The sequence below is a fragment of the Alexandromys fortis genome, unplaced genomic scaffold (genome assembly GCF_014885135.2).
Source record: "Alexandromys fortis isolate MF-2015 unplaced genomic scaffold, M_Fortis_MF-2015_v1.1 scaffold_176, whole genome shotgun sequence".
In the NCBI taxonomy this organism is placed as follows: domain Eukaryota; kingdom Metazoa; phylum Chordata; class Mammalia; order Rodentia; family Cricetidae; genus Alexandromys; species Alexandromys fortis.
Genome location: NW_026068070.1, coordinates 935,581 through 949,289, shown reverse-complemented (window position 1 = coordinate 949,289; position 13,709 = coordinate 935,581). Strand labels below are relative to the sequence as shown.

The 13,709-nt window shown below is 43.2% G+C and overlaps 1 protein-coding gene across 1 annotated transcript; it reads left to right on the top strand.

Moving 5' to 3' along the window:
- Positions 1 to 1,701: 1,701 nt before the first annotated feature.
- Prpf38b (pre-mRNA processing factor 38B) lies at positions 1,702 to 11,117 on the top strand. The gene is made up of 6 exons (XM_050120953.1): positions 1,702 to 2,240; positions 5,320 to 5,388; positions 5,638 to 5,789; positions 5,873 to 5,933; positions 8,475 to 8,698; positions 9,162 to 11,117. Exons 1-6 carry the CDS (start codon positions 1,959 to 1,961, stop codon positions 9,997 to 9,999), a joined length of 1,626 nt encoding a protein of 541 aa, XP_049976910.1. The 5' UTR covers positions 1,702 to 1,958; the 3' UTR covers positions 10,000 to 11,117.
- The last annotated feature ends 2,592 nt before the right edge of the window (positions 11,118 to 13,709 follow it).

Genomic DNA, 13,709 nt, shown 5'->3' with positions numbered 1-13,709 from the left:
GCTTCCAGGAAAGAATAAACAGTCAGATACAACACAAGCAGGAATGAAATAGGACGAAAAATGTCATTGGATGATACTCGGTTGAGTTTGTGGCTAAGGAGACAGCCAGGAGCAGAGGTGCCCTGGAATTATTCTGGCAATCTCTGCAAAAATGGACAGAAATATGAGCATTAGTAATACAAAGTAGACATTAAGGTCGGTGGTACAATTATGTGTGTGAACTATTTTCTTTTTCCAGTGGTGGGGCTAAAAGTCCTGCTTGCTAAACAAAGCCTCTACCTCTGAAGTACATCCACAGCCCCTAACGTGTGTGTACATGAATGTGCACAGAAGCATGCAAATGTGTTAAGATTAAACTGACTTTGCATGTTCTAAACATGTGTTCTATCATTGAACAAAACACCAACAGCTTGATTTTTTTAAAAGTCAAGTTGTTGTTATATAGCCCAGAATGGCCTTGGACTCTTGATTGATTCTATACCATTTCACCACCCCCACCCCTGGTGCCCAGCCCAGTGCAGCTGTGCCATGTAACTATCTCACTACACGTGGTGGCTCACGACTGAAATCCCAGTATTCCGAAGACTGTGGCAGAAAGATTGTCCTGAGCTTGAGGCGAGCTTGGGCTACATACTATTGTCCCTATCTAAAAATTACAAAAGGTAGATTTGATTCTATAGAAGCACTCCAGGTAGAGTAGCAGCTATTTCTTTTTGTTCTTTTGAGATTGATCTCTCTGTGGAGCCTTGGCCTATCTGGAACTCACTATGTAGATCAGGTGGTTTCGGACTCAAGAGACTGGCCTGCCCCTTCTTCCCCAGGAGTGGGATTAAAGCAGGCACCACCACCACGCCCAGCTGAGAGTACTTTCTTTAACATTCACAATCCAGTTAAAGTGTTATCCCAATCTAGCCAGTGGCGCATGCCTTTAAATTCAGCATTCAGGTGGCAGGGGCAGGCGGATCTCTGTGAGTTCGAGGCTAGCTGGTCTACAAAGCGAGTTCCAAAACAGGCTCCAAAAAAAAAAAAAAAAAAACGGGTGGTGGCGGTGGGTGAAGGCCACCCCTGCACTCAGGAGGCAGAGGCAGGTGATCTGTGAATTCAAGTCCGGTCTGGTCTACACAGCGAGTTCCTGGACAGGCCCCAAAGCTACACAGAGAAACCCTGTTGTTTTTTTGTTTGATGGGGGGGGGGGGGCTATCCTAATCCTATGTGAGTAAATTGAGGCTGTCTACGACTTCCGGTTGGACACTTCTCTGAGAAAGGCTCCAGGACCCTTTATCTGAGTCGTACGGAGAAGTGGGATTCCCTGACCCTAGTTCTTTCTGGGGAATCTTAACAGAATTAACTCTTGAGACCTCGGAAGCTCTGTAGGAGTAAAGAGTCACGCATTAGCCAAGCGCAGTGCGTTAGGGTGACGAGACCCCCTTCCTGCCTCTAAAACCTTAACCACCGATTCAAACTCTAACGCACAGCGATCGGGTCTAAATCCCTTTCCCCTGGGGCCGAACTCCCAGGAGGAACCCACCAGGGTGGCACAGGGACCGCCGCAGCGGACCCAACCAGCAGCGACCTCGCGCAACCAGGAAAAGGAACCGCCTGCCCACACGGGCGGCTCTGATTGGCCACGGGCTTAGCTCGAACGCCCGGGCGTGCGTCGTCACTTCCGCTGGGCCCGCCATCTTGTTCCCAGGGGCAGTTGGCGGAAGAGATCGTGCTCCCTGGCTCGCCGCTGTCCCTTGCGCCCGGCGTCCTCGCGGCTTGAGTTTGCTGTCCGCCCCGGGCTCGGGGTCCGTGTGTCGGCGACCCAGTTGCAGTCCCACGCTCGGCTGGGGCACAACGCGGCGGGCTCCCCGGCCCGACGGCCTTCCATGGAGTAGGTCCGGGACCGTTGTCCCGAAGAGCGCGATCGAGCTTGGGCCTCCCCCTCCTCCCTCCCTCCTTCCTGCCGCGGCAACATGGCTAACAACAGCCCCGCGCTGACAGGCAACTCGCAACCGCAGCACCAGGCGGCCGCGGCCGTGGCCCAGCAGCAGCAGCCATGCGGCGGCGGCGGCGGCGGCGCCACCAAGCCGGCGGTGTCGGGCAAGCAGGGCAACGTGCTGCCGCTGTGGGGCAACGAGAAGACCATGAACCTCAACCCCATGATCCTCACCAACATCCTGTCGTCGCCTTACTTCAAAGTGCAGCTTTACGAGCTCAAGACCTACCACGAGGTGGTGGACGAGATCTACTTTAAGGTACGCAGCCCCTAGGCCCCTCGGTTTGGGGGTGAGTCCGCCAGAGCGGGTTGTCGGACACCGGTGGAAGCGCCCCCCCCCGAGACCCGAGGATTTTGGGGGGGAGGGTGAAAGTTGGCGGAGGGAGAAGTGCGGCTCCTGGCTGGTTTGGGTTGGGCTAGGGCCGCCCTCTTTCTCCTTTTCAGGTTCCGTGGGTTGTTGGGTTTTTTTTCTTTTTTTTTCAAGAGCCGGGCGAGCCCGCCACAATCGATCTTTAACCTGCCCCAACCTCCTGCCTGTCCCCCAGGGAGCTGTTGGGCAAAAGGGCTAAGGGAGAGGAGAAAAGTATTACCAGAAGCCCGTCCAAGTTCACCATTTTAAAAATGACTCCCTTTTACCCGTGTCGACCAAGCACTAACTTGGTGGTGCTTCCGCTGCCCCTCGGGCCGGCGGCATTGCTGGAGTAATTACTTGCGTGTCGGCCCCGCGTTCTTCGTTAACTCTCCAACCCCGACCAGACTTGGTTAGTGTGCGTGTGTCGGGGTGGGGCGGGAGGGCTGAGGGTGGCGCGGTGTGCCGGTGCAGAGAGGTGTACAGAAGGCCTGGAAATGTTCCCAGCAGGAAGTCAGGAGTCGGAGGTCTCAGCCACCTGTGCGTTGGGCATAATTAGAATCCTCTGGGCCCTGGGCTTCTGCGGCAGGGTCGGTGCTGGCTTGGCTGTGCTGGGGAGCTCACCTGGCGCCTCCTCACTGCACTCGTGTCTCAGTTCTTGTTTCGTTAGCAGGATTGACTCAGTCTTGCAGCGAGGCTCGGAGCAGCCCAGGGTCGCAGGTAGAGGTATGCACTATTAATCATGCTCAATCGCCATAAATGCATTTCCCTGGTTAAATGAATGGCTAATTAGGGTTTTTTTTTTGTTTGGTTTTGGGCCATTGATTTTGGTCTCACTGACTAGATTCTCCACTTCCTTGCAAATTAGGTAGTTAAAAAAATACCTTCCAGGCCTCCGAAGTTAATTTATATTTTAATGAGTATTAATAGTCTTGATGTCTTTTAAGCATTTTTTTGCTAGAGCATGTAAAATAAAATACATAGAATTTTTCTTGTCTTGACACGTAGAAACTTGAGACAGACCAAATATATTTTGTGTCATCAAAATATACATGTGGAGATGTTACCAAAAAGAAATTCTATATTTTATTTTACTTACTTTTTTCCCAGTTACATGTTTAGGTTAGAAATTTTTTGAGATACTAATTGCTTTTTATGGGAAAATCTTAACTTTGGAGATAGAGATTACACCAGCCCTCTTGGTGTTCTCTTACAAAAGCTTGTTAATGTAGGTGTAACTGATAGAGTAGATGTTTGTAAAACTAACTTTTGGGAGGTAAGGCCCTTTCAGTGTGGATATAGGATGATGAATAGTTGTTAGTTTATGCGGTTAACCTTGGAGAATTGGGTCCCTGCGCTTTTTGACAAGTTGTTTTAAAATATAGACTAATCTTTCAAGTTAATTTCAAATGTTGTATTTGGAGACCACTTTTTCCATTAGAGTATATTTAAATTCATTTTTAAAACTGAAATCTCAGGGGAAGGAGCAATGCCCCATGGATTAAGAGCATATATTCCCTTTGCAAAGGACCTAAGTTCAGTTCACACCATTCACATTTAGTAGGTTACAACCTCCTGTTCCCCAGTTCCAGAGGATCAGACCCTTTTGGGCTCCACAGACCCACACATGCACATAATTAAAAATAAAACCATAAAACATGACCTAAACTTATTATGAGTTTCTTTGGATCAAATAATCTTTGACGTTTATAGGCTTTCAGTTTTGCATTGTATCCACTCCTTTGAGTCCCCTTTAAGGGATAGAAAGGGGTTATGGCTCAATCCAAACTGGTACTGCATTTGCCCAACATGGACAAGGCCCTCGGTTCAGCTCCCAGCACTGGGGCTTTCACAGTTCAACTGTTGGGAACAGGAAAGAACTGCAGGAGCTGAGCAAAACAGCTTCAACTTAATGTAGGGGTTTTTTTTGTGCTTCATTTTAAATATATGGGTTTTGTTGATTTTGTCTAAAGCCACTGAAACGAAGTGTTACAGTGTATGGGCAGAAATAAAGAGCGGGGTTTATTTGTTTTAAGAAACAAAAACAGATCTAGTATTTTTTGGCTTGTCTGTTTCAGTGGTAGCTTTTTGCTATATTTTAGGTAAAGCTGTTTTCGTAAGGTGCGCCTTTAGCAGAGATGATACTTTATCATTGGTTACATTTGCTATGTGTTAATGACTTAACACTTAGCTTTATTTTATACTCTGGGTTTGCAGTTAGGCAATATAATCTTGTGGCTTTGTGATTTTAATCTTTAAGAATGAACATGATCCAGATGAAAACTAGAAATAAGAAGTCCCAAGCTAAATGTGGTAGTAATCCAGACACTTGAGAGGCAGAGGCAGGAGGATCTTGGTAAAGTTCTTAGCCAGTCTGGTCTAAGTAGTGAGATCCAGGCTACAGAGTGAGACGCCATCTCTCTCTCTCTCTCTCTCTCTCTCTCTCTCTCTCTCTCTCTCTCTCTCTCTCTCTCTCTTTCTCTCTCACACACACACCTGACCCCCCCACCACAGGCCTTAAACAAGTACCTGCTACTGAGCAACAGCAGTCCTAGAAAACATTTAATTTTGTGATGTGGATTTAAATTCCCCATAAAACTACACCATTTAGGAGGAATTTTAAAGCTTTTTTTCTTAGAGATCTTTTTTAAATTCTTTTTTAAATTACATAAAAGATAAAATACTGCCAAATACTAATTTTTGCGAATATAGGAAATTGTAGAACTTTCCTGACCTCCTTGTGAGTATGACCTGTCTATACAGCTAGTTTAACGAGCTGTCTGCTTTGAAGACATGCCAGTTTTGTTAGTATTCTGTCTGAGCAGTTTCCCCAAAGTTGGTTTATAACGTAGTGTGAGTACAGGGTGGTGTGGATAACGCACTACAGTGGCGCGACTCTTGGGGAGAGTTGCTCTTAATAAGCTGAGCTTGCTTTACTCGGAAGACTCAGAGTAGGAACGTTTGTTGTCTTCTTCTTTTTTATTTTCAGGTCACACATGTTGAGCCGTGGGAGAAAGGAAGCAGGAAGACAGCTGGCCAGACGGGGATGTGCGGAGGGGTAAGTAGAAGTACGTGCATTTTTTTCCAGTTTTTCTGTCTGCTAAGTTTATAGGAAAGCTAAATGACAATTCGTTGGAAATTTTCAAAAATGTAAAATTCAAGTCTCTGTTGAATTAGGTTTGGAGAAGTACTAGTTTTTATACTCTTTTTAAATCTAGATCATGGTATTGATATCTAAAACAAGCACAAATCGATGGGTTTTAAGTATCTGTTTATTAATTTTTATTAACTCTGTTTTCCTGTAAAGGTTCGAGGTGTTGGAACAGGAGGCATTGTTTCTACCGCTTTTTGTCTGTTATACAAATTATTCACCCTGAAGTTAACTCGAAAGCAAGTCATGGGTCTCATAACACATACAGACTCTCCATATATCAGAGCCCTTGGATTTATGTATATAAGGTGAACATGCATTTATCTACATTTTTAAATGAGCATTTTATTTTAAATCCCATAAACTAATGGATTTTTTTTCATGATCTTAGGTATACACAACCCCCTACAGACCTGTGGGACTGGTTTGAGCCCTTCCTTGATGATGAGGAGGTATGTCAGAAGGCGGAATCGGCTTTCTTCGGTCACTGCTCTTGATCTTTGATTTGTTGGATTTAATGTCTTCAGAATTTTTGTAGATTTATTTCTTCAGTCCTACTTTTGGTATTATCCTTTTGCTGAGATTTGATGACTTTCCATGTTAGGTTAAATTTTTAAGTTATTTTAATGTTTTAAGAGTTCTCTGTTTTAATAACTTGAATAATAACCTTTTCTCTTCCAAATCACACTGTGCTGTGTTGATCCTAACTTGGACAGCTGTAGCGACTGTCTAAGGAGGTGGATACAGTGGAGAAGGCATGTACTGCTGTGGCTATGGGCATTTAAACCCACTGGAAGTTGGGGGTTTACTGTGGCCCTTTTCAAATGGCAATATTCATATTTGCTTATAAGTTCAGAGCTACAAAGAGTTGGGATTGGCTTAAATGGCCTGACAATTACGCTTTTCCAAGGTGAGGAAATAATTATAATCTTTTTCTGTTTTCTTTTTGAGCCAGAATACTCAGTGTTACTCAGGGCAACCTCAGACCTGTAATCCAGTATACCACGCAGGGTGTACTTTTTTAGAGACCCAGCTTAAAATTTTTAAAAACTTAATCATTCATACTCAATGTACATGGTTCTAGGCTTGAACCCCAACACGCCCCCCCCCCCCAAAAGCCCACCACATTTCTTTTCCTTAGATTAGCATTTTAGGGTTTTTTAGTCTAAATCTGGTCACCATCTTAAGCCCTGAGATGAGAGAAGATTAAAATCATACCTGTATTAATTTACTCACAAATTGAAGACTGTAGTGTCAGCATATACTCAGTTGTGAGCTATATTATCAGTATATTATTTTTATCACTATTTGTGTTGCAGAGTTTATATGGTATAGTTAACAGCTGCTTCTGTGAGGTCAAACAAATTTGTTTGATGCTTAGTTGGGCACACTTTCAATCCCTGCTCTTGGGAGACAGCGGCAGGTGGGTTGCTGAGTGTAGACTAGCCTGGTCTACATAGTAAATCCCAGACCACCCAGGATTATATAGGGAGACCTTGTCCTAAAAGAATTTTGTTATCGTTTGATGAATTCGTGCTTCTCATCAAAATTTCATTTTCTTTAGATGCCCACCCTAAAAAAAATGTCACTAATGTAGGCAAAAGGTACTATTTTGAGACAAGGTCTTACGTAACTTGGGTTGGCCTCAGACTACCTGATCCTGACCTGCTCCCTAATGCAAGGTTACAGGCATGCCTGTCGAGCCCAGCAGTGCTGGTTGGTTTCCTTTCCTGGTTTGGCTGTTTGTTTCAAAGACTCCAGTGAGGTGAAGATAATAATTGTTAAACTTTTCTTCTATTTACATGTGATTTTTGGTTGGTTGTTTTTTGTTTTGATGGATGGTTTTTGTTTTGGGGTGGGGGGGCAGGTTTTGAGAGGACTGGGTTCCTCTGTGCAACAGCCCTGGCTGTCCTGGAACTCACTCTGTAGGCCAGGCTGGCCTCGAACTCACAGAGATCCGCCTGCCTAGCCTTTGGAGTGCTGAGATAAAAGGTGTGCACCACCACCACCACCTGGTTTACATTAGTTTTTGTTTTGTTTTGGTTGGTTCTTTTGCTTTTGTTAAGAATAAAGCACTTCAAAAAGGCATGCCATTTTTTTAAGCTGTATTAGATTTCTGAATGTTTCTGATTTATCTGTTCTATATTGTATTTACAAGCCTGAGGTCCTCTGTTTGAGCTAACGTATGTTTTCTTCTTTAGATATCTGCAGCGATTATATTTGGAAATACTGTATATCTGAACACTTAAATGTGTGTGAGTGCAAGCAGTTTTACCTTTAGCTCTTGTTTTCCTGTTTAGATAACAAATCTCACTTTCCTTGTGTGCTTGCACTATAGGTTTGGGACTGACAATAGCTGACTAACATGTCCTGAGCTGTGAGAGGGCATAGCAAGAAGGCCTTCATGCGGTAATGACCCTTTTCAGAGACAATGGTCATCATGGATTATGCGTTTCCAATTATTTGTTCATTTATTTATTTTGTACATAACTTTAGAAACCTCACTGCTTCATGGCAGTTGGTTTGCTATTGCTTCCAGTTTTAGCAGGGCTTCATTTTGTATTGCAGCTGTTAGAAGATAACCTTTAGACAGGAATTATCTGAAAGTAGTTCCTACATAGCTAGGTTTCAGTGCTAGGTATGATATGTGCAAATGTGTCCTCAAGTGTAGGTGTGTGGAATATAAATTTAAATCACTTGTTCCACATAGTTTAGCAATGTAGGGGGCTTTTTCATATTTTTCATTAATGAGTGAGTCAGTTCCCTTTATGCCCAAGAGGCTGCAGGGTTTGTTCTCACCTGCATGTATACAATTAGCCCAAATATTCTTCATTCATTGCCAGATTAGGATACAGAAATTAAAATTTTTCTATTAGTTTTTTATACTTGATTCCAAAGATGGTAAAAAGATTTTTTTTTCTTTTTTAGTGTTCACGTATATGTTGAGATAACGGATTTTTTTTAACCAGTAGGGTGTCTTTTATGTTTCATAGGATCTAGATGTGAAAGCTGGCGGAGGCTGCGTAATGACCATTGGAGAGATGCTCCGCTCCTTCCTCACAAAGCTGGAGTGGTTCTCTACGCTGTTTCCAAGAATCCCAGTTCCAGTTCAGAAGAATATTGATCAACAGATTAAGACCCGGCCTAGGAAGATTAAAAAAGATGGCAAGGAAGGGGTTGAGGAGATAGACAGACATGTTGAGCGCCGGCGGTCCAGGTGATGTGGACTACCATTTTTTAAGATGGGCCTGTGCAAAGTTGGTGGTTCCTGGGGAGTGATAAGTTCTTAGAATATGTTTGCTTTGTTATTATCCTTCCAAAAATGGTGGTTTTTCTTCTATCACATTTTCAGTAAAATTGTGTGTCTATACTGAGAACAGTTCATTTATTTTCTTGTACCCCTTTGCTGCTTAGCATTGACAGAAATAGTTGCTAAGCAAGCACTCTACCCCAAATTATACCTGTCTCTTCTATCCACAAATATTTGGTGTGTATGTGAGGTAATGAAATTTTTAGAGTGTATTTGTTTGGTTCTTGTGTGCTGAGTACTGGAGAATGTTTGTTACTGAATGTCAGTTCCCATGGCTCGACAGCGTATCAGGCAAGTGTCTACTGAACTGCAAATACCCTATCCCTTACAATGTTTTATTTACTCTGGTTTCTTCCTTCCCTCTTCTTAGGTCTCCAAGGAGATCACTGAGTCCACGGAGATCTCCAAGAAGATCCAGAAGTAGAAGTCATCACCGGGAGGGCCATGGATCTTCTAGTTTTGACAGAGAATTAGAAAGAGAGAAAGAACGGCAGCGACTAGAGCGGGAAGCCAAAGAGAGAGAGAAGGAAAGGCGAAGATCCCGAAGTATTGATCGGGGGTTAGAGCGCAGGCGCAGCCGGAGTAGGGAAAGGCATAGAAGTCGCAGTCGAAGTCGTGATAGGAAAGGGGATAGAAGAGACAGGGATCGGGAAAGAGAGAAAGAAAATGAGAGAGGTCGAAGACGAGATCGAGATTATGATAAAGAGAGAGGAGAAAGGGACCGGGAGAGATCGAGAGAGCGCTCCAAGGAGCAGAGGAGTAGGGGTGAGGGAGAGGAGAAGAAGCACAAAGAAGACAAGGAGGACAGGCGACACAGAGACGACAAGAAAGATTCCAAGAAAAAACACAGCAGAAGTAGAAGCAGAGAAAGGAAACACAGAAGTAGAAGCAGAAATGCAGGGAAACGGAGCAGGAGCAGGAGCAAAGACAAGTCAAGCAAACATAAAAACGAAAGCAAAGAAAAGTCAAATAAAAGAAGTAGAAGTGGCAGTCAAGGAAGAACTGGCAGTGTTGAAAAATTGAGAAAACGAGAACACAGCCCTAGCAAAGAGAAGTCTAGAAAGCGCAGCCGAAGCCAAGACCGCTCCCACAAAAGAGATCATGGGGATGGCAAGGACCAGTCAGACAGACAGGATCATCAGAGGAGCCAGAGTGTAGAGCCAGAGAGCCAAGAAAGAGAACATAAAAACAAAGATGAGACTGTGTGAAGATTTTGTAAACTTGGATCACATTGAATCCTATAAATGTTGATTAAATTCTGCTTTTTTCCCCTCCAAGTTAAGATTGTGCAGTAGTTATGCACTCTTTGAGCTCCCTGTAGGCTGTGTTTTCATTTCTTTTTGTGTAGGGAAGTGCCTTTGTAATCCCATATATTGCATTGTTTTCACCCAGTTGAGTTGACACATGATGCACAGATTGTTCTTGCATTTTGTTTGTTTTTAAAATGTACAGTCTGTACATATGTCCTGAAAATGTTTTAATTCCTTTGGCATGGTTGCCATGTTGGTTAAATTTGTATAAGGCAATAAACTGCCACTAATTCTATTTTATTTTGTAGGTGTGGGATTATGGTTGTGTACTGAAGTTAGCATGGCTGTGCTTTTCATAATAGAATGCTAAAGACTTTGGGAATGGATCTTGGATGTTTGTTTTAGGGGAATTATGTGCTTTCAGTATACATGAAGGCAACAGTTGTAGGGTTAACATTCTTGTCCACTGTATATTACCTTGGAAGCTCTTGTTAATATGTTATACTTAATATTCTCCACAGCTAATGTTAGAGAAAATTTATGAGAGGTTTAAATTAGGCTGTGATTTGATCAAAAGTCCTTTTAGCATTCTACCTCAAAGGGACATTGTTAGTATGCCTAAAATTTATTCACCTAGTTTCTTTTTTAAAAAATACATTGACATGTGCTTTTCCCCTCCTTGAATTTTTTCTCAGATTTTAAAAGTACTATATTAAAAAGCCGTGTAAAGCCTGGCATTGCAGCAGCCCTATACTAACAAGTGGTGGGGAGAGGGTGGGGCACGCGGGCAGAGAAGCATTCAAGCCTCAAGCTTCCAAAGCATTTTTATAAATGGAGAATACTTAAATTATGAAACAGCTTGATATAGTATCCTTTTTTTAAAATTGAAAACTTTTTTTATTGATGAAGACTGCTGTTTGAGTTTTTAAACTTAATCTAGGAACAGTATAACAGTAATGCAGTGCTGCGTTATTTAAGACTATCAGCAGATTATTTGATAGATTGTTCTTATGACTTGTATTCTGATTTCAGAAAACCATCATGAGTATGGAATAAATACTGGATTAAATCCTTTATCCTGGGTGTTGGCTTCCCCGCATTTGTTAACATGTAAGGAAAAGCATTGTGGAAACTGGTAAAATGTCTGCAGTTTTGTGAAGGGAATATCTTGAGCAATAGTGTCTTTTAAAACAAATGTGTAGCTCAGGTGGTAAAGTTCTGTTTAGTAGAACAAACTGGATCAAAAGAATGTTGGGATTGTCTTAGCCCACTGGCTGTTTTGGCCAATTGAATACTCAGTTTACTTTACAAAAGTGTTCTGTGGAGCAGGGAACAGTTGTACCAACTATGTTTAAGGAGATGAAATACTCATGGAGGAAATGCTCTACTTCAGAAAAAAATGTTTCACACTGAGCAGCTAGTCTGTTATGACTAGAAATTAAAGGTCAGCAGGATGGTTCCATGGATGCTGCCGAGCCTGCCAATCTGAGTGAATTTAGGACCCGCGAGGTATTCTCTGCCCTCTGCCCACACACACACACACACAAAACTATTAATAAGCTTTACATTAAATTCAATTTTTTTATATTACAATGATGGGGAATGTAACCCTGGCTACATGATAGGGAAGTGTTCTCACTGAGCCTTTGAGCATGCCGGTACTGCTATATTTGAAGTGTGTAGTGCTATGTTGTAGGCAGAATGAGGAAAACCGAAAAAAAAAACGAGTCACATGAAATGTTTGCAAAGGATGCCCTCAGTAGGTCTGAGAACATACAATGCCATTGTTACATGTATGCCTGCCTGTTTTACTTGGAGAGTGGCTTCCTATGATGAAAAGACAAGTTGGCGCCAAAAGAGGCATTGATGATTTCTTGGAACCTGGGGAAGTTGGAAGAGTGCTTTAATGGGGGCTAATGCAGATCTGGGCATTAGGTAGGGGTGTATACCTTTAATTCTAGCACTGGGAGGCAAGGCAGGCCAGCCTGCTCTACAGAACAAGTTACAGGACAACCAGGAGTACACAGTACTGTATCTCAAAAAAGCTAAGAAAAATAACAGCTTAATAAGCACCTTTCATTTTTTGTAAACTTAGAAATCCCTTTGTGTTCCCTTGGCATCTGCTTTATGTCTGTGTTAGGTCCTGTAGATTACTTAATATAGTACAGCCTTGATGCTAAGTTTTGGTATAATATAGTGTTCTCAATCGAGTTCATGATTGAGGCTTTTTGTCCCATTCCCATCCCCATGCTGGGGCTCAAACCCCAATGCCTTGCACACTAAGCAAAGATTCTGTGGCTGAACTACAGCTATTCAAGGGGAAACAAGTTTTGGCTCCCTTTGAAAGCATCTTGTCATTCCTTATAGGTCCTAGAGGATTTCCACATAACCTCTGAAGTAACATTTTTTTTTGCTTAAGGACCAGTCTTAACGTGTTACAATAAGGAACAGCGTGGAGACACCCACGTTTGTTAAAACTCACTTCAGAGCCAGTCTACTCTGCATCGTTAACTCAGGGACTGTCTGCTGGGACATAGTCTGTAGTGTGGGGCACAAGTGAAGTATAAGGTGCTGAGTGAGTGCTGTTGCCAGTGAGGCTTGTTAGGTGCAGCAACCGCCAGTCTTGCCTTCATTAAAATGCCTAAGGAAATTGATAGTTTTATTGATCTGCAAGTATAGCCTACCACTTTTTTTTTAACCATTTATTTTTAATTATGATGTGTGTGTGGGAATGTTCAAGGTGCACTTAGAGATCAGAAAGTTCTGGTGTCGTGTCCCCCACCCCCAGAGCTGGAGTTAGACCTCGTGCTAGGAACCAGACTCTAGAACCAACCATGCTGTGCTCAGCCACTGATCCCATCTCTAGCCTCTTCATGGTACCCCTAACATCCTAAACAATACATGAAGTTAAGCAAATGTGAAGTCCTGTCTTCTGATCGCCACTTAGAAGCCAGTGTCCTAGATACCCATATACCACTAAGTCAGCAGTCTTACTACTTAACTATTCTGAACATTTTCCCCAAACATCCTTCTCTGACTGCCCCCCGTCCCCTTTGGTGCCAAGTTTATCAAGATGCATATGGAAACCACTGCTCATTGTATATCCCGTATAGGCTCCAAATCTACCCTTCCCAGCATGTCTTGGGATCTGGAGCTGGCCATCCCACATTCCCCTCCCAGCTGCCATCGGAATGCAGAAGGGAAGTGCAGCAGTGAGGACCTGGCTCCTGTTTGACTGCACTGTGGAGGAGCTTAGCTTTAGGACATTGGTGGCACTCCGCCATCAAATTGCAGTGGCATCTTGTGAGGAAGTGAGCCGGGTTTCCAGCAGTTCCACAGGAATGCCAACCAGCCTTGCTGCAACAGACAACTTCCCTGTGAGTATCAGCAGTACTCAGTGGAGCCTTACTGGGGGGAAGAGGCAATCCAATATGGTGTTTTACTACATCATAATTCAATTTCTTTGTTTCTAAGTCATCTAAAGTCATGTGTTTCATAATATGTGTGTTTTTTAAATTGAAAAATAATATGTATTCTGATCATGGTTTCCCCTCATCTCCCAAATTCTCCCAACCCATCGAACTCCATGCCTTCTTTCTCTCTTAAACAGGCAAGAAAAAAAAAAAAAAAACCACACACACGGGGGGGGGGGGGGGGAAAAAAAAAAA